The 26,581-nt window shown below is 38.5% G+C and overlaps 2 protein-coding genes across 3 annotated transcripts; one reads left to right on the plus strand and one right to left on the minus strand.

Moving 5' to 3' along the window:
• The first annotated feature begins 575 nt into the window (after positions 1-575).
• Positions 576-18,252, plus strand: LOC103996133 (homeobox-DDT domain protein RLT2). Of its 2 annotated transcripts, none has more exons than XM_009416974.3 (18): positions 576-1,254; positions 1,362-1,868; positions 3,744-3,823; positions 4,032-4,553; positions 4,635-4,724; positions 4,797-4,961; positions 5,034-5,256; positions 5,520-5,632; positions 5,978-6,064; positions 7,636-7,788; positions 7,885-8,040; positions 10,443-10,652; positions 10,721-11,428; positions 11,510-12,040; positions 13,427-14,065; positions 14,174-14,278; positions 15,455-15,712; positions 16,883-18,252. In XM_009416974.3, exons 1-18 carry the CDS (start codon positions 1,113-1,115, stop codon positions 17,705-17,707), a joined length of 5,514 nt encoding a protein of 1,837 aa, XP_009415249.2. In that variant the 5' UTR covers positions 576-1,112; the 3' UTR covers positions 17,708-18,252. The 2 variants fall into 2 exon arrangements, with proteins under 2 accessions (XP_009415249.2, XP_009415250.2); XM_009416975.3 differs by having other exon boundaries at positions 5,532-5,632.
• A 452-nt stretch (positions 18,253-18,704) lies between these two features.
• Positions 18,705-26,407, minus strand: LOC103996132 (uncharacterized protein At4g28440). The gene is made up of 2 exons (XM_009416973.3): positions 26,103-26,407; positions 18,705-19,254 (listed from the first exon to the last, which is right to left on the minus strand). Exons 1-2 carry the CDS (start codon positions 26,350-26,352, stop codon positions 19,064-19,066), a joined length of 441 nt encoding a protein of 146 aa, XP_009415248.1. The 5' UTR covers positions 26,353-26,407; the 3' UTR covers positions 18,705-19,063.
• Between the last annotated feature and the right edge of the window lie 174 nt (positions 26,408-26,581).

The following is a 26,581-nucleotide window of genomic DNA, read 5'->3' on the forward strand; positions in this document are numbered from 1 at the left end:
GATGTAGCTTAAGTTTATTAATTATGAAATAAAATATCAAATTTATAGAGTATTTTGTGCTCGGTCGGATTGGGCTCACCGTGTTCCATTCAGTTGGGCCCGACGGAGTAATACAGGCCCATCTTGCGGGCCCCACACCCGCACGAAGCCCCTGCGACGTCCCAGGGGTAGCCACGTCCTTGTCCGGATCCGGATTCGGATCCTGCATGCACCCGATCCGAGTCCCTCGGCCGGACACTCCAAACCCGACCCACCCGGGCAGCCCAGAGGCAACGCACGCCACTCTCTCTCTCTCTCTCTCTGCGCGACCCCTCCCGCACGTCCACGTCGAAGAGAATCAAAGGTAATACGAACAAAAGAAGTAAATAAAAAAATAAAGCAAAATAAATAGCGAGAGAGAGAGAGAGAGAGAGAGAGTGAGTGAAAATAACAGAAGAGGAGAAGAACAAAGCTCAAACCCAAATCAAACGCCATCTCCCTCTCTCTCTCTCTCTATATATATATATAGATATGTATATATATCGGCATATTTGATAATTCCAAACCCACTTAGGGAGACGGCAAAAAAGAAAGGGAGAAAAGAAAAAGGAGAATTTTATCGAGCCCATTCATTACCCTCGCTCACGGAAACGTGTTCTCGTTCCAAAAGAAGATCGGACACCAACATGGATCATTTACTTTTTGTTCCTTCCGTTCCACAGCGATCCCAAATCAAATCCCCACCCCCGACTTATTTTTATTCCTCCCAATCGCTCTCCCCTCTTTTTCTCGCAATTCTTATTATCATTACTATTTATCTCTTATTCCTTCGTCTCATCCGCCCCTTTTCTCTCCTCCTCTGCTTGGATCTTCTCTCTCTGTCTCTCTCGCTCGCTCTCTCTCTCTCTCTCTCTCTGTCTCTCTCTTTTTCGGTTCCTCTTCTTGTTGTTCTTTGGTCTTCCGAATCTCTCCGAATCCTTCGTTCTCTCTTCCGACGACTGCTATTTTCGTCGGGTTTTGTTGTTGTTGTTGTTGTTGCGTGCGTGCGATGAATCGGTGAACGGAGGGGGACGAATCGGCCTTCTTGGCCGGCTCTTTTGCAGGATCTAGGGTTAGGGTTTGGGTCGCAGGAGATGGAGGTTGGGGAGGGAGGGGAGGAGAAGCCGCCGCCGCCGGAGGGGTGGAAGAAGCCGCCGGCGGAAGGCGGAGACAAGCCCCCCAAGAGGAAGATGAAGACCCCTTACCAGTTGGAGATCCTCGAGAAGACCTACGCCGGTTTGTTGATCTCCCCCACCTCTTTGTATTAGGGTTTCGGTGCTCGATCGGTCTCCGATTGGGGTCGATCGGTTTTGTTATCGTTATCTTTGTTTTCTTTGGAGCAGTGGAGGCGTATCCGTCGGAGACGCTGCGGGCTGAGCTGTCGGTGAAGACTGGCCTCTCGGATCGGCAGCTCCAGATGTGGTTCTGCCATCGGAGGCTCAAGGACAGGAAGTTCCCGCCGACGAGGAGGCAGCGGAGGGACGATGACTCGTTGCCACTGACGCCACCACCGCCGGTGCTGCCGCCTCCCAATGACATGTTATCCTCGGAGTCCGGGGGTGTTGGGTTGAGCTCCAGCCCCTTCAGTGGAGGGCTCGGTAGCAGCGGGGAGTCCAGGAGGCCAGTTCCAAGGGCAGCTGCGAGGATTGGTACAGATATGTCAGCTCTTGGGAGGCGGTATTATGACCCACAGGGGCTGCTGCCTGCTCCGCCCAACCAACTGACCATGGGAGAGCTCCGGATACTTGCATCAGTGGAAGCACAGCTTGGGGAGCCACTGAGACAGGATGGGCCGGTCCTTGGTGTTGAGTTCGATCCACTGCCACCTGGTGCTTTTGGCGCACCAATAGGTATCACTAAAGAGATGATCAGTGTAATATTAGGTCTTTTTTGTCCTCTGCTATGGTTGAATAATCTTGTTGCATTTGCCCTTTGTAACTTGTGGTTGCAATGCTAGTTTAGACATAAGTTGGTCTTGAGCGCTAGTTACTTTCAACTTTTAGTAGTTTTAATGTTTGTTTCCTTTTCTTAGTTAACTAGTTTTCGGACTTTTAGCAGAACAGTGTCCTACAGGTAAAAACTTATAACTGTAATTTACTGGTGCTTGGAATTTAGTTTGCAGAATCCATGATGGTATGTTTTTGATTTCTAGTGCTTGTAAATTGTAATGCATGTCCAATGTAGATCTTTATATTTGGAAGAAATAGTGTTTTTGTCTTGACATGATATTAGTGAGGTTGAATAAAAAGAAAAACTGTGTGATGGGTGTTGGTTGATGACTACAATTAACACCTTTCTACTCCTCGGGGAACCAGAGTTTGGTAGCACTACTACAATGAGGCTTTTGCACTACAACAAGGCTTTTGCTGATAATGCTTTTATCACCAAGGTATCTTGGGCTTGTTGTATGGTCAGGACTCAGGAGACAGTTGCTTATAAGTGGCTTTACAAACATAAACACTAGGTCTTCTACATCACGAGGCAGTTATTGTGCACTTTGGGGTTTGGAGTATTGCACTATCAATACATGCCTTTAAGCAAGGTGGTATAAGAGTTTGGGGGTAAGATATTGAGGAAAGGAAAGGAGGGGCGGGGGAGGGAGGTTGTTTAACAATGCATATCAGGAGCAAGCAAAAGACTGAAATGATAATATTGATCCATGACAATACAAAAACTGGAGGGTTTGAGAAGCCTATTTCGGAGGAAGAGTATGAATCCGACTAACTGAAGCTGAAGCATTTGATAGGCAATTTAGATGGCATGTGCATTTGTGAAAATACAAGCAGGCCATTGTAATCATAGAACAAATTAACATAGGTGTAGGTTGGGTCATCACTTCAATTGTGCTAGATAATGCAGAATTGTAATGAGATGATGGGTAGAAAAAAAAGATGCATTATTAGCCCCAAATTCGATTATGATAACTTTTCTTAATTAGTAGGTTTGTGGCTTGAACACATGAAGTTCTTCCTATTGTAGTGCTTTTACCCCCTCCTGTAAGCAATCAATGATATCTGATCCAGGCCTTAGCTTAATTTTTTTGAAATACCTCACTCCTATCTTTCATATATATGGCTGTCATGTTGTTTTTCTTGTACTTTCTTTGTCTGATTGTTCTACTAGTAAGTGTTTAGAACACTTGGATCTGACAAATTTGTTTGTTCATCTTATCCATTTGAGACTCCTAATATGTTTCATTTTTGGGCTTTGATTCTGGTTTTCAGTTAGCATTCAATGTGATGGGAGGATGAACATATCTGTTTTAGCAATTAGGTGTTAGCTGCCACTTTATAGTTTCCTTTGTTTGCTGTTTAATATGCCAACGCTTGGGGGCGCTTCTTTATTTCATATACAACATTATGAAGACAGTCACCAAATGGTATCTTGTTCATTGGAAATCATCATTTTCGATGAGGAGAATGGTCACTTCCTCGTTGATGTTCAAGTTTAGGTGTTGATGTGCATTAAGAATTAGCTTCATTGTTTTACAGACAGATTTCAGTTTCAGCAAATGTTTTTTGGTGCACTATGTCTAGAATCTACAATCTAAAAATCATTAAAGTTATCTTTCAGAGTTAAACTACTCTTCTCTCTTTGGAGCTTTTACTTCGATTGGTGGTTTTATGTACTGGCAGTTATGTTCAGTTATATTTGAACTTCCTGCTGTAGTCTTTTTTTTTTTTTTTTGGAATTTTCCTGCTTATTTGTTTTAAATCATTCGACAGAAATGCCTGCACAACAGAATCAGACCGTGCGGCCCTATGATGGTAATATGTTTGAGAGACATGATGCCAAGACAATGAAGGTTTGTTGTCCCTCATCGTATGTCTTAGTGGAAATTCAATCGGAAATTGAATATTGTTCTTTATTGTTTTATGCTTCCGGATCTTTATGATTGTGTTACTTTTATTAGAGCATCAGCCATGTATTGCTTTATGAATTTAAGTTGTTCTTTGCTGTAGGGTTTTATTTTTTGACTCTTAAAAGTTCTTGTGACTTCTCATGCTCCGCAGGGGCCAAGTTTCTTGTGTAGCATGGAACATTTGTTATCAAGTTCATCAAATGGAAAGAGGAAAACTACAGCTGGTGGTTCTCATATAATCCATCCACAAATGGGTTCTAGAGCTCTTCATGAATATCAGTTTCTTCCTGAGCAGCCAAGTGTTCGGTCAGAGGCATATGACAGGATCTCTCAGTCTCACTATTATGATTCTCCAGTAGATGTTTCCAGTACCAGGGTGACATCTTTACCTTCAGGTGGGAAAAGTTTGCATGGAAATGACCAGGAGGCACCAAGTTATACTTTTCAAGGTCAAATGTCGAGTGCCAGCCTTTTATCTCATCAAGGCAGGCAGCAAACTATTCCTTCTATCTCAACAGACTGTGACAGTACACACAGTAACTCCTTTCAAGTTCCTGCAAGTGATACTCAATTTGGTACACATCAAGCTATGGGACTAGAAAACCCATATCTGTCATCTGATAGGAGGATTCTTCGTGATGAAGATTTTTCTAGATTGGAGAGGAAACGCAAGGTGTGTAAAATTTCTAAATTTACCACAGTCATAATTTTTTTTGAAAGTAACAATGTGGTATTTTGCATTTGCCATATTCAGTGTGATGAAGCAAGGATTGCTAAGGAGGTTGAAGCCCATGAGAAGCGAATTAGGAAAGAGCTTGAGAAACAAGATGTTTTGAGGCGAAAGGTGCTTCATTGCTCAAAGTTTGCTTTTGATATGCTCAATATTTGGTACTGATACAAATTTATCGATCTTTAGAGGGAAGAACAAATGCGGAGGGAAATGGAGAGACATGATCGCGAAAGAAGAAAGGAAGAAGAGCGGATGATGCGCGAAAAGCAACGTGAGGAAGAGAGATTTCAACGTGAACAAAGGCGTGAAAATGAACGCAGGGAGAAGTTCTTGCTTAAGGAATCCCGGAGAGTAGGTTTTAAAACTATCGTTTAACTCCCATTTCTTTTAAATATTTTGCTAACATTTTTTTGAATTTGTCAGGCTGAGAAGTTGAGGCAGAAAGAAGAATTGAGGCGTGAGAAGGAGGCAGCCAGACTAAAAGCTGCAACTGAGAGGGCTACTGCCCGCAGGATTGCAAGGGAGTATATGGAACTTATCGAGGATGAGCGTTTGGAGTTAATGGAGTTGGCTACAGCAAGAAAGGGATTCTCCTCAATTTTCGCTCTCGACAGTGATACTTTGCAACAACTTGACTCATTCAAAAGTATGATTCTATTTCGTTGTTCAGCTCAGTTCTATAAATCATCCAGATCCATTTCCTTGTTGCATGTGAATTTAATATTCAGAAATTTATAACAGTATTAATTCTGATAAAATAAATGATCTTAAAATATCTTTTTGTCAACAATATGGCTAATTACTTCAGAAAATGTAGCATTGCTCCAGTTTAATGCTTGAATATGTTCATAGAAGTTTAAGCTGTTTTTGGGTTCATGGTCCACTATCATGCAAAGTAAACTTTGTCAGTTTTAACTGCAGGTATGTTGAGTGCATTCCCACCAAGTTCTGTAAGATTAAAAAGGCCTTTTGCAGTTCAACCTTGGGCTGATTCTGATGTGAACATAGCAAACCTTCTTATGGTGCATTTTCTAAGCTTACTCTTAGGCTTTTATGCTTTCATGTCTAGATTTATTTATTATTCCATCATTATGCTATTCTTTGTTGCATATTGCAAGTGAATATTTTTCTTTTTTTAGTAGATCTGTGAAAATCACTTTGAAGAAGTTCAACCTTCTGAAAAAAAGCAATTATGTGTTCTTACAATTTTGTGTATCTTCCGTCGTTAGTATTTATTTTGTCAGATGGTCCTTTTTTTGGTGTTTTGTGCTTGTAATATTCCCTCTTTATTTGTTTTCTCCTTGCTACAATATATTTTTTAAAATTTCCCTAACACATCCATTGTCTGCCATTTATTGGAATTTCAGGTTTGGAAGTTCTTAATTACTTTTGCTGATGTACTTGGACTTTGGCCATTCACTCTAGATGAGTTTGTGCAAGCTCTCCATGATTATGTGAGTGCTCTCCAACTGTCTATACATTTCTGAACCTGGGATCTTGGTTTTGTGAACTCTGGAATTATTTATGAACCTTGAAATGTGCTCTCTAAATGGAAGAAGAATGTTTCAGTACCAATTTATAATAAGGGAATTATAAAATTGTTCTAGAGGAATTAAAATTACGATTCCAATTATGAAAATTGTTCTAGAGGAATTAAAATTAATTTTTAAGAATAAATTTGGTTTTGTGTTGGGTAAGATCAACAATAGACTTTAGTAATTTATTGAGACAATTAACGGAAAAATAACAAAATAAGAAAGATTTGCATATAGTCTTTATTTCTTTAGAAAAACTATAAGATAGAGTCTATGCTAGACTTCCTAAAGCCTTATTATGATAGGTTTTATTGAGTCTATAAAAATGTGTATGATAGTGTAGTCATTAGTGTTGAACAAGCGTGCTTAGTGAGTTTCTAGGGCCATATAAACAGTCAACGTTAAGTTCTTATCTTTTTACATTGGTAAGGAACGAACATAGTGGTCATGCATAGAATAAACCTCTTTGGTGTATTTTGTTTGATGAGGATATTATTTTAGCATGTAAGAATTCAAATGAAATTCATCCTGAAGTTGAGTTATGGAGAGAGATATTGAAAGCAAAAGTTTTAAATTAAGTAGAACTAAGACGAAATATATGAAATATAATTGTAGCAATACTAAGAGGAAATTTGAGGATATATAGTTAAGCTAGACTAACAAGAAGATAGAAGTCTTAAGTATTTAAATCAATTATTCAACAGATTAATGATTTTTTTTTTCCGAAGGATAACTGACGAAAGCGAGATTTGGGCCTAGGACCTGGCGATATACTGTCAAAGTCTTTTCCAGCCAAACTAATTGACACCTTCAGAGAGTTGGGTGGTGAGCTAAGCTAGCCCAGGACCTTGTGGGATTAATGAAAATATTGTTCATAGAGTAAAAAAATTGAACAGTGAAAGTGGAGAAGAGTGCCATGAGTTTTGTGTGAGCACCATATGCCTTTTAGATTAAAAGAAAAGCATCATAATTTAGTTGGTGTTGTTTTAATTGTTGGGTGGTTAAAAAGAAATCTATATAAAGAGTTCAGTTGTTGAGATGGGAATATTAAGATAGATGCATGGAGTTAGCATAGAGTTATTGGGAAACAGAGATATCAAAAAAATTTCATTCATGAATACTTATGTGTAACTTCAATAGACACTAAGATGGAGAAATTCATTGAAGATGTATAGACTTGTGCTATGAAGATCAATAGATGTTGTAGTTAGAAGAGTTGTGCTATGAAGATCAATAGTATTAGTGATACAGGGAAAGAAAAGATAGAGTAAGCAATCTGTACTAGGAACTATAAAAAATTTAATTGTTCTTAATTTAATTAAGGACATCACTTTTGACAATGCTTAATGGTGGCAAAAGATCCGAACCAATTATATGGATAAGACTGACCTTGCTGAGTTACTTATTATAACCATAATGTTTAAGAAGGATGAGTCAAAGAAGCTTCACCTTTTCTTTTGTGTTATAGATCTAATACAAATTATTTTCAGGACTCTAGACTTTTAGGAGAAATACATGTTGCTTTACTTAAATCCATAATCAAGGACATCGAGGATGTTGCAAGGACTCCTGCTATGACACTTGGGGCTAGTCAAAGTAGTACTGCTAACCCAGGTGGTGGTCATCCACATATCATTGAGGGGGTATGTTCTGCTTTTCTTTAACTCTCTACTTGTTGAGTAGTCATTTTTGGTTGTTATCTTGATCTCACATTCTCATTTTCTGCCTTCATTTGCTAGGCATATGCATGGGGTTTCAACATTCGCAGTTGGCAGCGCCATTTGAATTACTTAACATGGCCTGAGATATTGCGACAATTTGCTTTGTCAGCTGGATTTGGGCCTCAACTGAAGAAAAGAAATGTTGAACGTGTATGTTTCCCGGATGAGCATGAGGTACTTACGTTGCATCAACTTTGAGAAAAGTATATCCATATAGGTTCTTTTCTCTCTGCATTACTTCGACGAGATAGCCTGACCTTTGTTGATGTTTCTGCTACAATTGTTTTTGTTTTTTTGACTTATTATGTAAGCCATCAATTGTGTTATGTTAATCAAGCCTTTAGGATAAGTTCATTTGAATGCCAAAAATTTCTGGATACATGTCATACCACAATTGACTATTAAAATGTTGATCAGGATAGCTCAATATTACAATTTGGTATGGACACACATTTATAAATTACACAACATAAATGCCAAAATTTTAAATTTGAAAGTATAGAGTGAGAATTTATCGTGAGAAGACCGTAGGACATAATTGTCTGAAACAGTTTGTACTTTCTATGGCTCACAAGTAGGGATGAATGCTCCAATTTTACTTCTGCTACTTCTGTCCTTTCCATTGCCTGCCATAGTCAGTCACCTCAATGTCAATAATAATAGCAGGTGACTGCTCGAGCTAGTTTGATTGTAATTACAGCAACAATCTGTATTTTGTGGTGCATGTGGTTGTGTCCATGTTTGATCTGCCCTTGGGGGCATACTGGAAGTGACTGAATTGGTCTCACTTGTACAGATAGCTGTTGTGGTGCAGCCACTGTCCCACCTCTGTTAGTCTGCAATCATATAGGAACCATGAAGTGAAATTGAACTTTTATCTTATATAATATAGCCTGAGTTGAACTTGAGATACCTGATCCAAAATACAAATTACCTTCTTTCTTTATTTCAATCATGATTATTTGAAAATCATAAAAGTGGTTTTTGTTTTAGTCTTATTTTTTATGAACTGTCAAGATGGCTCGTTTTACTTGAAGATGTTAATAATTTAATTATATGCGAAACATTTTGAGGCTTTTATTTTTTTAGGAAAGTGATCTCGTGAAAAATGAGTATTTTTGAGAGAAGTCAGTTGTACTTTCAAGTTTGAACCAAGTATTAAATAAGGTGAATTCATTCAGGGTGGCTTGGATATGTCCAAAGATGATCTGTAGTTGCATTGGTAATTTATAAGGACTTGTCTTATATGAAGGTCTCTGAAAGAGTTGGAGGAAAACCATGAAAAATTTAGTGGCATTGTTCTTAATAGAACTTAATGGCAGGCTGATACACAATCAGCAGACATTGAACATGTGGTTAAGATCATAAATGGTTTGTTGTTTATTGAGTTAAAATGCAATCTACTACAGGTAACGGAATTGTGCCTTTGCTTACAGCTGTGTTTCATGCCTGAATTTTAGCTTTAATAGATGTCTGGATAGTTATAAAGTGCTGATTTTATCCTTGGTTTGTGCTAAGGATTGAAATTTTGTACTGTACGGTGTACCGAGCTTTGATCGATATGGTATGGTCCGACGTACCAAGCGGTACACCAGGGTGTACCGAGTAGTATGCCTAAAAATATATAAATATATATATATATATATTTAATATATAAAAATAATATATATATATATATATATATATATATATATATATATATATATTATATAAGAAGTATAAAAATCACTATATAAAAATATTTAAAAAAGGTGTACGTAGCTTAGGCGACTTCGCCTCCTCTTCTCCTTATCACTTCGTCTGCAGCATTCGGCGAAGAAGGCGACGAAGACGTCGAAGGCCGCAAATGTCTCCGGCATTCAGTGAAGAAGGCAGGGAAGAAGAAGGTTGTAGAGTCGTAGACGATGCGATGAAGGAGATTGCCTCTTCCGTTGCTCTAGCTGTCGTCTCCCCTGATCCTCATGCCTCCAGATCCTCCTCTTTACGTTTCTCCTCGTCGTTACCTCTTGGATCGGGATCCTCGAGGGAGGGTGGCGTAGGATGGAGGTCTAGAAAGGGTGTGGAAACAAGTTCACGTCGAGGTTCTCTCGATTCTCCCTCTTCTTCTCTTCTTCGGACACCCTTTCCTTCTTCTTCGACACTTCTCCTTCATCCTCATCGTAGCCAGGCTGATACTGCCTAGTAGTAGGCGGTAACGGTTGAAATTTCGATCGTTATTCGCCCGAATATCAAGCGGACCGCTCGGTAGCGAGCGGTTTGTGTTCCGGTTCATGGGCGGACTGGTATTGGGCGGTATGATTCAAAATCGCAAACCTTAGTTTATACTATGATGGCTTGCAAATATATTCAATAAAAAATGTAGTAGAGTATGTATCTAATCTATGAAACTTCTGAGCCTTGAAAGTTAAAACCTTGGTTGGTGACTTATGTAGCATGTACGTTTTGGGAATTGGTGAAGCTAATTGTTTGTTAATGTCAAATGCATGATTTTTTGTTGTTTTAGTAGTGTTCACTAATCCAGTGATGCTATCACAATATGGTGTTGCTACTAAAGTCTCAAGCACCATTCTACTTAGGGTAACGATGGGGAGGACATTATTTCCATCTTACGAAATGGTTCAGCAGCTGAAAGTGCTGCTGCTTTGATGCAAGAAAGGGGCTATACTCATCGACGTAGATCTCGGCATCGTTTGACTCCTGGAACAGTCAAGTTTGCTGCTTTTCATGTTCTTTCTCTCGAGGGAAGCAGAGGCTTGACAATACTAGAAGTTGCAGACAAGATTCAGGTAAATGTCTTTTGTATGATTGATTTTTTGTTTTTGATTTGTTTAGCCAACTTTTGTTGCATTATCAGAAATCAGGATTGAGGGACCTAACCACAAGCAAGACACCAGAGGCATCTATTGCTGCAGCATTATCACGTGACACAAAACTTTTTGAAAGAACTGCTCCTTCAACGTATTGTGTAAGGTCCCCATATAGGAAAGATCCTGCTGAGGCGGATGCAGTACTATCTGCTGCTCGGGAAAAGATACAAGTATTTCAAAGTGCACTCTCAGACTCTGAGGGAGCTGAAAAGGATACAGAAGATGCAGATGATGCAGAAAGAGATGAAGATTCAGAAGGTGATGCTGCTGATGATCCTGAAGTTGATGATGCTAGCATTGATGCAAAACTAGATAAAGATGATCCTTTCACAAGTGAGTTAAAAGATTCTAAGGCATCGACTCTACTGGGTAAGGAAACAGGGGGAGAGATTGGAGTAATTCCACAAACTAATTTTGGCAATGTGGAAAAAGGTCCAACCATTCCTTCAGAGAACTCAAGAACTGCGAGCACTTCGCATGCATCTCAGCTTCCTGATGCCAATTCAAACTTCCATGAAGAAAATAATACTGACATGGAGGAGACAGAGATTGATGAAAACAACTTTGGTGAACCATGGGTTCAGGGATTATCTGAAAGTGATTATTATGAACTGAGCGTTGAAGAGCGCATAAATGCACTTGTTGCTTTGATAGGAGTGGCTATTGAAGGAAATTCAATACGTGTAGTTCTTGAGGTATTAATATGATATATTTATGTCATTTCATAATCTGATTACTTCTTTTTGTCATCATAAAATTGACGCAATGCCGTGCAGGAACGTTTGGAAGCCGCAAGTGCTCTTAAAAAACAAATGTGGGCAGAGGCACAGCTTGATAAAAGGCGGTTTAGAGAGGAGTATTCTAGCAGATTACAAAGTGCTGCTTTTGGTGGTTACAAGGCTGAGACAGCCCTAACTAATGGTGCAAGAGAGGAAAGCCAAACTCCACTAGACAATGTTGATAAGAGTAATGATGGTAATCTAGAAGCAATTAACAATGAGCGGTTTCTTGAGCAGAATCAGGTTAATTATGGTAATATGTCTGTGGGACAAGAACTTACATGTGCAGATGTCCTTCCAGTTCAGCACTATGGATATGCTACTGAAAGGTCACGTTCACAGTTAAAATCATTTATTGGTCACAAGGCAGAGCAACTCTATGTATATCGGTCATTACCCCTAGGTCAAGACCGCAGGCGTAATCGGTATTGGCAATTTTCGACATCTTCTTCACCAAATGATCCTGGCTCCGGGAGAATATTTTTTGAATCCAAAGATGGCCATTGGAGGCTTATTGACTCAGAGGAGGTACTTTGTCTCATACTTTTTTTGTTTAGACGTAAATCTTTCTGATACAATGGAATAACAGTTTTTCATAAACTCATTTTTTCCCTGGTATACTAAATGTTTTTTCAAAGGTCTCATATATGAATGAATTTATTAATGTAAGATCACATTAGGCTGTGACAGTTGATATCGCTAGTGTTCACATCTTGTACATAGCCCACAGCATTTTGTTTGAATAGTTCAAAACTGCAAACCAGTAAGTATTTGCTACAGTGGTATTCATAGCTTTAGTGAAGGAAGCACCGAGTTTTACACATGTACTGGAGCCTTGTAGTCCATACGTGATCTGGCTTATCGAGTATCCCTATGTTTTTACAAGAATAAAAAATATCAATATGTTTCTGATGGTTAATACAATGATTGTCTGTAAGGTCTCGAAGTAATACCGATATAGTTTTGTCTTACCTACCAATCTTTTCTTAATACATTATCATTTATAATTAACTTCACTGCACTGGCACTGAAATTATATGGTGGAATAGATGCTTTTTTACATGCTAGATCCTGTTGTGTGGTATAATAGATATAGGTTCAAATCAATACCTTTTTCTTTTAGGATAAGTTTCAACCACCCAAATTTTATGATTCACAAAAAATTCTTTTTGTTTTCTAATATGTGATACTTGTTAATGATGAAGGAACGATGACATATTCATTGCTCATTATCCTGCAAACATCAAAATGTTTATCTTTATTTTTTGTCTAGGAGTTAAGAAGTTGGAGCTTCAGAAGTAGCCAATAGCTCATACATGGACATTAATGTTATTTAAGTTTTGAATTTATATTAGTTGTCAAATTCAAGTATAGTCGGATCTTTAGCCACATCCTGATTCCTCTGCTGCTACTATTACAGTAATGTTGTTCCTTCACCCTTTTTTCCTTTCTTGGTATTCTGTATTAGGTATTACAATGGTTTAACTGATAAAGTTCATTATCAAATTTTTAGAGTTGTATATTTTAGATTTTGAGGTATATCATTTGATGTGATAGCTACTCTACATGGAGGAGTTTCATACCCTTCGAAAAAAAAAATTAATAAAATAATTCAGTAGTTACAGGGATTGCTGAACTTGTTGCCCAGCTATGTCTGCCTTCTATAATAAACCGTGTCACTTGTGTCAATTTTCCACCTGTTTGTGAAGAGCTGTGTGAAAATGTGCATGGCAACCAAAAGGTACATAAAGATGATATAATCTCACTCAATTTTAGAGAAGAGTCTAGGTGCGAAGTACCACATGGATTCCACAGTCAGATGAATTTAGGTTAAGACATTACCCAAATTTAAGTTTCAGTTGTTGAATTGACCCTCGTGACTCGTGTTTTTTTAATCGTCTTCTATGAATGTAGGTGTTTGATGCTCTTTTAGCTGCTTTGGATACACGTGGGATCAGAGAGTCACATTTGCATTCAATGTTGCAAAGAGTGGAAACAACCTTTAAAGAAGCCATTAGGAGGAGTAAGAAATCTTTCAACTCTGCAGTGTCAGTTGGTGACCATGTCAAAATAGGGGTGCCCAAGATGATGGTAAGTCCAGACTGCAGCATGGAACTCGACAGTCCCAGCAGTACCCTCTGCGGTCTTGCTTCTGATGCTTTAGAGAAGTCAACATCTTTCAAAATTGAACTTGGGCGGAATGAAGTTGAGAAAACTGCTGCCTTGAAGAGATACCAAGGTTTCTTGAGATGGATGTGGAAAGAATGTTATAATCCTTACATGTTATGTGCCATGAAATATGGGAAAAAAAGATGCTCAGAGTTGCTTCATACTTGCAATTCTTGCTTCCAGTCCTTTTTAGCTGAAGAAAGGCATTGTCCTTTTTGCCACAAGACATTTAAGGCCTTTCACAACTCTGATGCAATTTTGTCAGAGCATGTGGCTTTGTGTGAAACAAAAAGAAAGTCAGACCCTGACTGGAAACCCCAACTCTCTGACTCTACTCTTCCCATTGGAATCCGATTGCTTAAAGCACAGTTATCCATGATTGAGGTGGGAAACCCTTCTGAAGTCCTAAATCTTTTATAACCTTTTTTTACATAATATTGTTAAATCTTCCTTATCTGCTTAATTATGGGCCTGTAAATGCTACTTTTGCAGGTTTCAATTCCAGCAGAAGCTCTTCAGGCTTTTTGGACAGAGGGATATAGGAAATCATGGGCTGTGAAATTGCACTCTTCATCTTCGGCTGAGGAACTCTTTCAGGTTTAACTCATTTGATATGTTGACAACCGAATATATTTTTCATGCCACATGGTAGAACAACAAAGTGGACTTCATATATTAGATGTTGAAACTAAGAATCACATGAAACAAAAAAATTCTGTAGTGATATCAGTTCAATTTTTGACATGGGAGTTTTTTGAATTTGCTATTCCATTCATTAATATTTTAAGTTTGAGTCACTATATTACCATTTTCCTGTTGTAAATGCAAGATAATGATACTTGTTCTGTAATGACATGATCAAGTCTTTCTTTGCTTGTTGGAGCTTTTCCATGATTGAACATTGCGATTCATCAAAAGCTGTCTACATTCACCTGGAGTAATTGCTTATTGTTGCAACATTGTCATCATTCTCAAGGTTGTTTGCATGTGCAGCAAAGTTCGTCTTGTGAACGTCTAATTTTACTATTTAGTTATGAAGCTGGGGCTCTTAAAAGTTAAAAATGCTTTCTGTGTACTTTTTTTGGCACGGACTCAATAAGTTCACTTATTGTCTTAATGACAACAGAATGTCATAGTCTCAACTATCTGAGGTTGGCTAAATTATGCAAAATATATGTTGATGCAGAGTGTGATCGTGAGCATCATATTTATGTTTAAAATTGTAGCTTCATACTTTGCAAATACTTCAGAGGGAAACTAATTTAGAAATGTGTTTGTATAGCATGATTGTCGACATGAGATGAACAAATTTTCCCAGTTGCATACTAGAATAGTAAGTGTCTGAAGAATCTACGTAAACTAGTTGAATGGTTTAGAGGACCAAATTGCATTACAACTAAGGTCAAGGAAGACTTGAAATAGACAAAAATCATAATGATCTGGACTTCCAAGTGTATCCAAGGTAGGCTAGATTTAGTCAATCTGATTTTTTGTATCTAAGCAAATACGAAGCTCAAAGTGTGATTTTTGTCTATGTAAGAAAATGAATTCTTATTTGTGTTGCCTCTATGGTTATTGCTTGAAGCCTTGAACTACTTGGTGCTGCCTGATTTTGAAATGCAACTTTTGTGGTGTCAAATTCTGTGTGTTATATTCTTTTCATCGTTGAGGGTGTAAATATGTTTCAGTGGGCTTATTCTCTTTCTGGTCCATGGAAGCTTCTTCTAAAGCAAAAAATTGGGAATTTATCTGCTTTACGTTATGTGCTTGCAGATTCTGACTTTGTTGGAGAGTGCAATAAAACAGGATTTTCTATCTTCAAATTTTGAAACCACAACTGAACTGCTGAGTTCTACTGCACGAGTTGCTTCAGAGATTATTGCTGCTCACTCGGGATCAATTCCTGTACTACCATGGGTGCCTGATACTTCAGCTGCTGTGGCTTTGCGGTTGTTAGATCTTGATTCCTCAATTTCTTATATGCTGCAACAGAAGCTGGAGTATCATAAAGAAAAGGAAGGAGATTATATTGTAAGTTGTATTTCTTTTTCTTGATGTTTCTGGTTTTTTCTTGTTTTTGGTCTGCAATCTGGATTATATGTCAAATGGAATGAGGAAACATATTTTACTTGAATAAGATTTTAGCTAATTATTACTTTTGGTCAACTAATAAGTTAAATCTCAAGTTATGGAAACCATTGATGTAACATTCAATTGTAAAGATAGAATTTTAATTCCTATCAAGTATCAACCTGGAGTGGCATTTTACAAAAATAAAAAAAAGGAAAAACGTCTCAGCATGTGTCGATCTTTCATTTTGCCCCTTCAACCAAGTGTGTTTAGAATATTTACCTTGTCTGTTATGCACACCCTAATCTCAGAAATCTATAAGCAATGTCAAATATATTTCTTTTAAGCCAATAACAGTTTTTATTTCGAAGCTTCCTATTATTGGAGAGCGTTCAGAATGAGACCTATAAGTTAGTGCAGGAATTGATTCACCACTTCCGATAGAGCAGAGATCAGTCAGCTCATCAATTCTATGCTATGTGCCTTGCTTGCATGCAAAATTTTCTTTTAGAAACCTTTAGTGCTAAACAAGTTTCTTGAGTTCTAATTCCCAATTACCAAGAGTGGTTTATGGTGGTGTGCCTGCACGGTTGAGAAACATCTACATGCATAAACTTGAAACATCTGCATGCATCTGTTGAAGTACCACGTCTTTGAGGCTTCTTTTTCTATAATCTAACATGTTTTCTTAGCTGCAGTAGTTGCCAAACGTGCTATTTTTAATGTTTCTTGATCTTGCTTTCTTATGGTCGTCCACGTTTGTCTTTTAGTTGTCCTCGATTCATCCATTCAGACTCAAAGTAGCCATCGGTCATACAATTATGGATCTTTGGCAAGATGATTTATTGGAAGTTTTATTCTGTTAATCTAATCTAGAATTGGCAATTTCTCATGTTCCAAATTTTTGTGGCAGCATAGTCATGCATTATGTTCATTAACTTTTTGAGGCACTGTGTGAAAATATGAGGTGCAAGATTTCTCAGACCCAGAAACAGTTGGTTGAAACAATAGATAAATAAAGGGGCTTAATAATTGTTGTTTCTCATCTAGTTTGTGCTTTGTGTAACTTCTATATCTTTTATGTTTTTCTGTTGCTTTTCAAGGTTTTGAAGGCATTTTTGTTTACTGCAGAAACTTCCATCACGATATGCAGTTGTTAATAACATGCAAGAGGTAGAGCCAATGGGAACACCTGATCAACTTGACTATCATAATGATGGGAGATGGCTGGATACTGGAAGTGGATACAGGGGCCGAGGCAGAGGTAGTCGCGGACGTGGAGGCCGGGGCCGTGGCCGAGGAGGAAGAGGGTTGAGAGGGAGTGGAAGTTCTTCTAGGGTTGAATTTAGGACTGATAATATTGGTAGTTTCGAGAAGGCCACAAGAAAATATACTAGAAGAGGGCGAACACGTGGCCGTGGTCGTAGGCGTGGCCGTCGAACCATTAGACCTAGACAAAGATCTGACAACAGGGTAGCTACAATTGATAAAAGATCTCTTTTGGGCAGTTTTATCACTGCAGATAGCAGCTCTAATCAGGCAAGGATTGAGGAGTCTCCTGCGAGCTCAGGTGGAGAAGAGTGGGGTCTTGGTGAAGATGCTGGAAAAACATATGTTGAAGAGGATGATAACAGTGCGGGCTTCGAGTCTGATGAAAACGGCCGAGCTTCAGGAGATGAATATGATGATCAGGCAGCAGACTCAGCTAGAGATGACTATGATGAGGGCAAGTCCACAGGACTAATTGATGATGAAACTGAAGAGGAGGATGGTGGAGACATGGTGGATGAAGAGGGTGAAGAGGATGATGTGGGTGGTGGACATGATTTGGATGCTTATATGGACGATGACGATGATGATGAGATGAGAGATAATCCGGAGGATGTCGGGGATGCAGAAGGGAATGGAGATGAAGATGAGGGAGCATCATCATTTTCTTCGGAGTACAGTGATTAGGAGGTTTAACACTTTTCATCATGTGTGGAGCAGTCGTGGTATTGATTATATAGAATGACGATGGTCTCCTCAGACGTGTTGGTGCTAGAAGCAGTCTACGTTTTCTTCCTTTCTTCTATAAGCCAACTGCCTGCACTGGAAACAGCACCGCGGGACACAGCTATAATTCGCTATTAATTTATCGGTTGCCGTTCATCAGGCCAACAAGTTTTGTGGTGATTGCACCCTCATCATATGGTGTTAAACTTGATGGAAATTTCTTGAGTTGCGAAGGTGGATTAGAAACTTGGGATAAAAGTTGAAAGGAAGATGAGCGAGCCTGCCCAGTCTTTCCAGTTTCTGATTACATTGTACAAATGGTAACTGAACTAGAAGTTGATCCCAATTCATCCTGATCATGATGTAGAGCTTTATAGCTCCCCGGCAGTTCCACTTCCTATATCCTATCTATTAGAACTGGATTAATATCCTTGACTTCATCATCTAGCATGTAGTCCTAGCGATCGACAGCATGATCTCAAATGAAGCTCGTGTCTTTTTGCTCATTTATCTGACTTGGAGCTGTGTGAAACAATAGATTTGCGGATATAATGGCTGCTTGTGTCACGATGGATCAAACCCAAGGTTCCATGTTGGGATTTTTCTATTTATTAGTCTTTCCTCGAAGCGATTGCCATGAGGTAAATATTGGGGTTAAAATTTGGGATGAAATTCTGCATGGTTATTGAGTTTTTTTTTTATTAGATTTATACGTTAATGAGATTTATAAATATTACAGTTAAAAAATGAGATAATTGATACTAGGTTTATATATAATTAATATAAGTGAGATTTCATATTTGGGTGCACATTTTACACATTATAAAATTAATGATTATATATATATATATATATATATATATATATATATATACACACACACGTGTAATGCATACTGCATACGGTGAGCTTGCAAACAAAAATAAAGCATGCCTATGGTGAGCTTGCAAACAATGCGCACAAAACAAAACCCCGCTTAATGACCGTGGTCGATATCCAACCCCACATAAGAATGTTAAATTGCAGCTGGATTGTACACAGAGGTCAACAAATAATACAAGTTGTCTTCAGAATCTGCAAGAAAATAACAATCAGCCAAAAAACTAAGGAACTAATAAAACCGATGCAGCAGCAGCAGCAACCTTAGCGAAGCCTCAACTCTTACAAGGTTGAAACCACGGCCAGCTTCATCAGCACTGAAACTACTCGCCTTCAAACCACTTTGCTTTCACATCCCTGCACACTCAAAACTATCTCCAGGAGATTGACGTAGAATTTAACCTGTGATTCTTCGGTGCTTATCTCTACCACTGGACATCACTCTTCCACAACATTGACCAGCTCATACTCAATCAGAGATAAGTTGTTGTCCTCTTTCACTGTGAAACTTGCAGGCGCCGTGACCTCAATGCGCCCCCACTTGTCGACGGCCAGTCTCATTGACCCCTTGAACATATCAATCTTTGCATTGCGGAGTATGACGGTCGCACCAGGTTTCATCAAGTCAACTGCCAAAAAATATACAACTTTGTTGAACAATCCTTATTGAAGAAGCGTTTTTGAACAATTAATTTAGAAATTCAATTAGTTCATAGCCGACTACAATGACAAAGATATAAGACATCCCAAGAATCTTCAACGTCTCATGTGTGCTACCATTTTCATGCGAGGTACTTATGTTTATGTAAGCATGTCGAGCAGCATAGAGGAACCTTAAATGCAAATATTAAGGTAAATGGAAATTTGTGTAAAGATTACTGTCAGAAACTGAATGAAGCTTTTAAAATATAAGGTAGTCCGACCTTACTAATCATCACAAGATCAGCTCTGCCAGACGCCATATTTCTACAAGGGACCAAAGGTCCAAAAGTACATTCTTACGAGCAATCTTAATATCAATTCTCTCAAAATTCTTTGTAACAATAATTAGAAAGATGTTCATGTCCAAAACAAATGAGAGGTAAAAGAATAATAGTACATGCACTATCACTTGATGTAGGGTGGTGCTGTTATACCTATAAGATATGCAAGCGATGTCAAATCTTTGTGCAGATGTAATACTCATGATAAAATCCTGTGCATGCATAGATGCACATCTTCATACAAAGGCATATGTCCATACGTGGAGAGGATTTTCCAGATGCACTTCAGCAAACAAGAAGCAGTAAAATGCAAACAAATATTTAAGGATAAAGAAAGTAGAAGGAAACCAAATAACTTCATCAAGCAACACGGAGAATCTCATCTTCTAGCATTATTTTCTCACTGGTGCAGTGGAAGTCATACATATCCCATATATGTTATATATATTGGCCAAAAAATCCAATGCCTCGAATACATAAGGTCAAACAACCATTTGGGCAGAAACTAAACTCCAAAGTGAAACAATTGCCGAGACATATCGACTAAGCTAAGGGCTCCTTGACAGTCATCTAATAATGGTACATGCAAATCCAAACTAATCCCTCCATAAACAATTGTTGCACCCTTTCAGATAGAAAAATAATACTAAAAGTAACATATCTCATATGTGCAATTTATACATGTCATTTTATGCATGCAAGGTGGATTTGCAGCAGAGTCGTATAATATTAATAACCTTGAAAAGCATATTAAACTTCAATCACAGAAAGTCATCTGCATAAGATGTCATAATCATGGAAGTCACAGGACACCCAAGCGAGGCAATCCACCAAAGGCTCATCATATCAATAACCTTTAAAAGCATATTAAACTTCGATTACAGAAAGTCATCTGCATAAGATGTCATAATCACAGAAGTCACCGGGCACCCAAGCGAGGCGAGACAAGGCCCAAGCGCCTCAATGGTGGATCGGGTGAGTGCTTGCAATTTGGTGCGGCCCAAGCATCGGGTGGCTCATGTGCATGTTTAAAATGCTCCTGGTTTGCTCAAACCTAATGTGCATGATGATGGTTCGTTCAAACCAAATGACCCATTGCTTACCCCCTGCACACACACAAGATCAACCCCGACCTCCTCTTTAGAAAACCTAATGCTAGCGATGAAAACAAACAAATGACTTAGTGCAGCAAACAACTTCCTCTTGCTGCAAAGTGACACCTCGTCGACCGACTAGCAGCTTCCTCTCACATGGTGGCCCTCCAATTGTGTCTTTTTTTCACAGTAACGCTCTCTCCTTCCCACCTTGCTCTCTCTCTTTCTCCTCTGATATTGTCACCCATCACCGAGCATCCCCAATAGCCCCCTCTCTCCCTCCTCCCCCTCTCCTTCCCTCTAGCTGTCCCCTCTCCCTTTCTGTTCCACTGTCAACCCCCTCCTCTCTTTCATCCTCCTCCCCCATAGTTCCCCCACACAACTGACAATTGTCGAACCTCCTTGGACCTGATAGACTCATCTCCATCCTCCTTCCTCTTCTCCTTCTCTCTGCTTCTTCCCCCTCTCCATCCCTCTCATTGTCCCCTTCCTCTTTCTCGGCCTCTGTCATCTCCCAATCGATAGCGCTGTCGAGTCTCCTTGGACTCAATAGCACCCCTCCCCCTCCCTCCTCACCAATAGCTCCCCTCCCAACTGATAGCTATCGAGCCACCACACACCCCAACAGCCCCTTGTCCTTCTTCCTACCCGATTCCTCCTCCCTCTTCTCCTTAATTCTATATATATATATATATATATATATATATATATATATATATATATATATTTAAAATTTTAATATTTGCAAGTGCCTTACTTTGCTTAGATGAGTGTTTAGCGTCTCGAGCATTTTGGCAACTTTTAGCACCTAGCACCTTTGACTACACTATTCATGATATGCATCAATGTAAAATTCCTGTTTCATTGAACTTTCTAAATTTGCTATGGCTGATGATGAATTTGGAAAAGCAAAATGGTTTAAAAGAGGACTAGGGCCAGGCATAAGAAGTTGGGTTTCAGTTTTAAAGATCAAAACTTATGTTGATGTGGTTGATAGAGTTATGATAATTGAAAGAGATATTGAGGAGATTCAAAAGATACTAGACAAGTAGGATAAGGTCAAGCTCACCAATCGTAAAAATAAAAAAGAAAAACAAATAAGAAGTTAGTAACAAGAGGCTTAAAATATCTAGATTTGAGATATGGTTACTATCAATTGAAGATTAAGGAGGATATCCTTAAAATAATATTTAGAACTTGATATGATCACTATAAATTCTTGATGGTGTCTTTTGATTTAACTAATACGCCAGCAGCCTTTATGGATATGATGAATAGGATATTTTAGCCACTTCTCGACAATTGTGTAATTGTATTCATTAATGATATATTAGTGTATTCAAGGAGTAATTAGAAGCACAAGAACATTCGAGAATGTGTAAGTTTGAGAACAGTTCATTATGATAAATTTTGGCAAAAACAGTAGGGTTAGTTGTAGTAGACATCTAGACAGGCAATTATGCTCCAGATTATCCATGAAAAGTGTTGCTAGAAAGGTAATACGAGCCTACTTTCCAATCAAACAAGTTTTGTGTAAATTGGAGTTGTTCACAAAAAGTTATAAGCAACTCAATGCAAATAGGGTATACAAAATTTCAGCTCAAAATGCAATCATTTAAAGGCCAAACTGCCCTCCCAATTCAACTATTATCACCTAATATATTATATTAACACTAGGTTGAAGATACCTGAACTACTAAAGCTCATATCTTGATGCACAAAGATGATATTCACTCAATTCCAAAACCTACAAAACCCTAAGAGATTCTTCTAACACATATCAAGAGCACAGGGATTTTGTGTACTTCAGCTTGACAAGCCCATATCTTTAAGCACAAAACTCATACTAAAGCCATTCAAGAAACCATAGAATCATAACATAATCATAATATAATTTGAACCTTAGGTTACTCAAAATCATCCAAAAAAAAAAGCATACAAAACTGCTAGCTGAAACCCAGGTATATTTATGGAAAGATTGAGTTTCTTACTCTGCTATTCAGTAGAACCAGAGTTTTTACTCTCCACGAAGGGAAGGGTGAAAAAACTAAGAGAATTGGTGAAAAATGAGAGAAAGGGTCGTGCATCATGTGTATCAAATAGTAAATTGTTTTACTTATGCATGAATAGAAATAAGGTACATAAGTGAGATTGAAGGATGATCCTAAACCAAAAACTCTACATTTTTGTCAAACGAAAATTGGCCCAATTTAGGCTCATGTTCTAGGTTGTACCAGCCCTAGCATTATACTTAGATAGAAATAAGATAAGGCCTAATGAGATTAAACCCAACACCTCATGGAAACCACTAAGCAGCCCCAAATATGCACTATTCCCAACTCCTCTCTAGTTTATCCTTGTCCTCCTCATCAAACCAGATAAGGCATGACCCTGTCTCTCATTTTTCACCCATTCTCTCAGTTTTTTCACTCTTCAAGAACTCTGGTTCTAAGGAATAACAAGGTAAGAAAGCCAATCTTTCTAATAGATATGCCTAGGGTTTCAGCTTAGCAGTTTTATAGATTGTTATTTTCGAATGATTTTGAGTCACCTAGGGAATAAATTAGTATCTGATTTTTTGATATGTTGTGTATGATTATGTTATGTATCTATGACTTCTTGAATAGTTTAAAACTGAGCTTTGTGCTTAGAAATATGAGTTGTCAAGCCGAGGTATGCAGAATCCCTATGAGAGGATTTTGTTCTAACTAATTTGACACCCTTAAAGATACAATTAACTTACGTGCTCTTGATATGTGTTAGACGAATACATTAGGTGAGCTTCAGAAATTCAGACATTCTCAATTTAGTTACAACAGAATAAAATAGGTGATGATAGTTATATTGGGAGGATAGTTTTTCCTCCAAATAATTCTTTTTCGAACTGAAATTTGGTGTAAATTTGATTTTATATGTCTCCTGAGTTCCTACAGAATTTCATGATAATACAAGATGGTTTGATCATCAATAATAGTGAAGCAAGATTATTTCGTAAAATCTTGTATTTGTTTAATTGCTAGTAGCTAGCCCATTTGATTATAGGTTGATTTATTGGCAAATTGGTAATGAAATTTAGGAGAATTTGCAGGTTGGGTACAGTCTAATTCAGAGGAAATTCTACCTAAATTTTGCTACAAATTATTGTTTACATTAGGAGTTATAAGTGATCTAAGATGTAAGGTTCTTAATTTAGGTATATCATAATCCTGTATTCTAAATTTGATATGTTTATAGCTCCCTAACACACCTAATCATTGAGGACCGTGACCCTTTGCTAACACCATCGTTTTGAGTCGAATCAGGTAAGTACAAGCTTAATACACTGCAAAACAATGGTCATACATATTGTGTACATTCATAAGGTATTTTATAAAGCTGTTTTGAAAGATACATTTGCAATAATCTAGGTATCAGTATACTGTTTATATAAGCAGCGCATGAACATAAAAATACATGAATTAAAACGAAAATGAATGGCATATAGGTGGGATGACGTGCAATGTCAGAGTGCACATAGATGTAGTGATGTGCGATATCAAAATGTACATGTATTATGACGTGCAGTGTGAGAGTACATGCAGATGTGATGATATACGATGTGGGAGTGCATATATGCATTATGATATGCGATGTGAGCGTACGCGTATATATTATGACATACAATATAAAAATGCATGTATATGTTACGATGTGCGATATGCGAGTGCACATATAAAACATAACGTGCGATGTGAGAGTGCACACATACATTGTGACGTGTGATATAAGTGTGCACCCGATCCATACTTATGGAATTCCCCATTATTGTAATGAATTCCCCGATGTATAGTCACTTGTGGACTTCCCCATCTTATTATATTCATTCCCCCCGATCTATACATTATCAACTAATCTATACTCTTGATTATTTCCTTCCCGCTCCGTGGGCAATAGGAAGAGTTCCACCTTATTGAAGAATCATTCTCCTTGTACTATGACTTACTCTTAAACATATGCATTATGAGTTACTTGAGATCATAATTTTGCACTTTTATACGTGTATATCCTATCATGAGGGTACACATGGATAAATAAGCTCTAAGAGGATGTTTTACCATGAGATGTTTTCTGCATTTGATTACAAAATGTTGCATACATGACATAATACCTACTCACCTGAATAAGACTATAGGTTTATGCTTACTGCATTATCACTTATAGTAGACCTTGTTTTACAGATAAGGACATTGAAAACCCACCGTTGTGATGGGCAAGGAGATAAGCAAACATGGATCCATGCTATTGCAGATATAGATGATAACTTGTGATATATTTTTTGAATATAAATTATGGACAGGATATGTGTGTGTTCTTTGTTATGGTTAGGTGTTTATAACTAATACAACTGTCAAACACCACCGTGTATAAGTGAAACCATGTCATTTTGTTTGACAAGTTAACATCTTTCAAATTGCCCACTTTTCCGCTATACTATTATTGGTCGTAGTAGTAAACTGCACTTCAAAGACATATCATCCATAGAGAGTACAACAAGGTATCTCGAAAATTTGCATAAAGGACAAACATTTTTGCTGGTAATAATACATCTAAAATAACTAACCTCAAAGAGGGGACTAAGTAAAGACAATAGTTCTATACAAATTTGCTTCTAGCTTTTGGAAGCATCTGTGTTTGGCCCCAAATGATTGTGACTTCTTCCTTGTTGTTTTTGTTATTATATATATTTTTTCTGGTGGACTCACCAAAGGAGGCAGAGAGAAAAGAACACAAACAAACAAGCCAACAAAAAACAAATCCTCCCTTAGGGCTAGATTATTCTAGTCTCCCACTTCACCAAACACAAGATGCAACTGGCAAGGAACATGTAGCTCAAGCATATTATTATACTTAATTGTTACACACAGTACAAACTTATTTTAAGCCTTGACTGGAACTCAACAAACCCCAAAAAGGCACTCCTCATTATGGTGCGGACCATTCCCATGAATACTAGTTACCTAAATATTCTTTTCCTCCTATTTTAAGATGAGAGTCTTGAACAACAAGTCAATTATGAGTTACATGTCGATATATTAATTCACACAGATCATGATTCTAATCAAGCCCCCATTCCAACTCCTAATCCTCAACTTCTGTACATTTTCTCCATGATCACTGGCTCGATAGTATCAGGTTTCACGGAAGAGCAATTAAACAAACACAACACCTAATCATCAATAGAAAAACGCAGATGCAACAAGCTTCAACACTCTCCTTTAAATGGTGCTCGTAGGCATTGGTGCAGTACATGATGCATGCATAAGAACGAAGGCTAATGATAAGAAAGAAGAAAAAAGAAAGGATGGGGTTTAACTACGAACAAAACGAAAGATAAACAGGAGGGAAGGGAAGGCACCGAACCCTGTTCGTTACGGGCAGTGAAGACGATGGTGCCGGTTTCGTCGCCGATGAGGCACTCAGAAATCCTGGTGGGGCGGAGTTGGGCGGCGGAAGCGCGGCCCTTGTGGAGGACCGTCTCGGAGGTGAGCACCTTGGCCGTGAGGGTGTGCCCGCTCGTCCCGGGCTTCAGCTGATCCACTTTTACGAACACCGGCTTCCTCTTCGCGGCACCCGCTCCACCTTGGTGTTGGTGCTGCTGTGTCGTCGCCATGGCCGCCGAAGCCCTAACCCCAGAAAGCAGACAAGAACAGCAATCCCAGACCCAACCGCGAGACGAAACCCTAATAATATATGTTGACCGAGGCGGCGTGGCCGGATTCCATTTGTGTGCGTTATCTCGCGGAACAGGTTAATCCCAGAACTCCGATTCGTGTTGGACTCGACCAAAAGGTTGAGGAAGACCAATTCCCAACTCCTTAAACCGTGCCGCTGACAAATCG

Source organism: Musa acuminata, chromosome BXJ3-8 (assembly GCF_036884655.1).
Source record: "Musa acuminata AAA Group cultivar baxijiao chromosome BXJ3-8, Cavendish_Baxijiao_AAA, whole genome shotgun sequence".
Taxonomy (NCBI): domain Eukaryota; kingdom Viridiplantae; phylum Streptophyta; class Magnoliopsida; order Zingiberales; family Musaceae; genus Musa; species Musa acuminata.

Excerpts from the sequence above, each read along its gene's own strand:
- LOC103996133 (XM_009416974.3), top strand. The coding sequence starts at position 1,113 with ATGGAGGTTGGGGAGGGAGGGGAGGAGAAGCCGCCGCCGCCGGAGGGG. Across the intron at positions 10,653-10,720 it reads AAGTTGCAGACAAGATTCAG|AAATCAGGATTGAGGGACCT; the intron begins GTAAATGTCTTT and ends TTGCATTATCAG. Across the intron at positions 14,279-15,454 it reads CGGCTGAGGAACTCTTTCAG|ATTCTGACTTTGTTGGAGAG; the intron begins GTTTAACTCATT and ends ATGTGCTTGCAG.
- LOC103996132 (XM_009416973.3), bottom strand. The coding sequence starts at position 26,352 with ATGGCGACGACACAGCAGCACCAACACCAAGGTGGAGCGGGTGCCGCG. Across the intron at positions 19,255-26,102 it reads CACTGCCCGTAACGAACAGG|TTGACTTGATGAAACCTGGT; the intron begins GTTCGGTGCCTT and ends ATTTTTTGGCAG.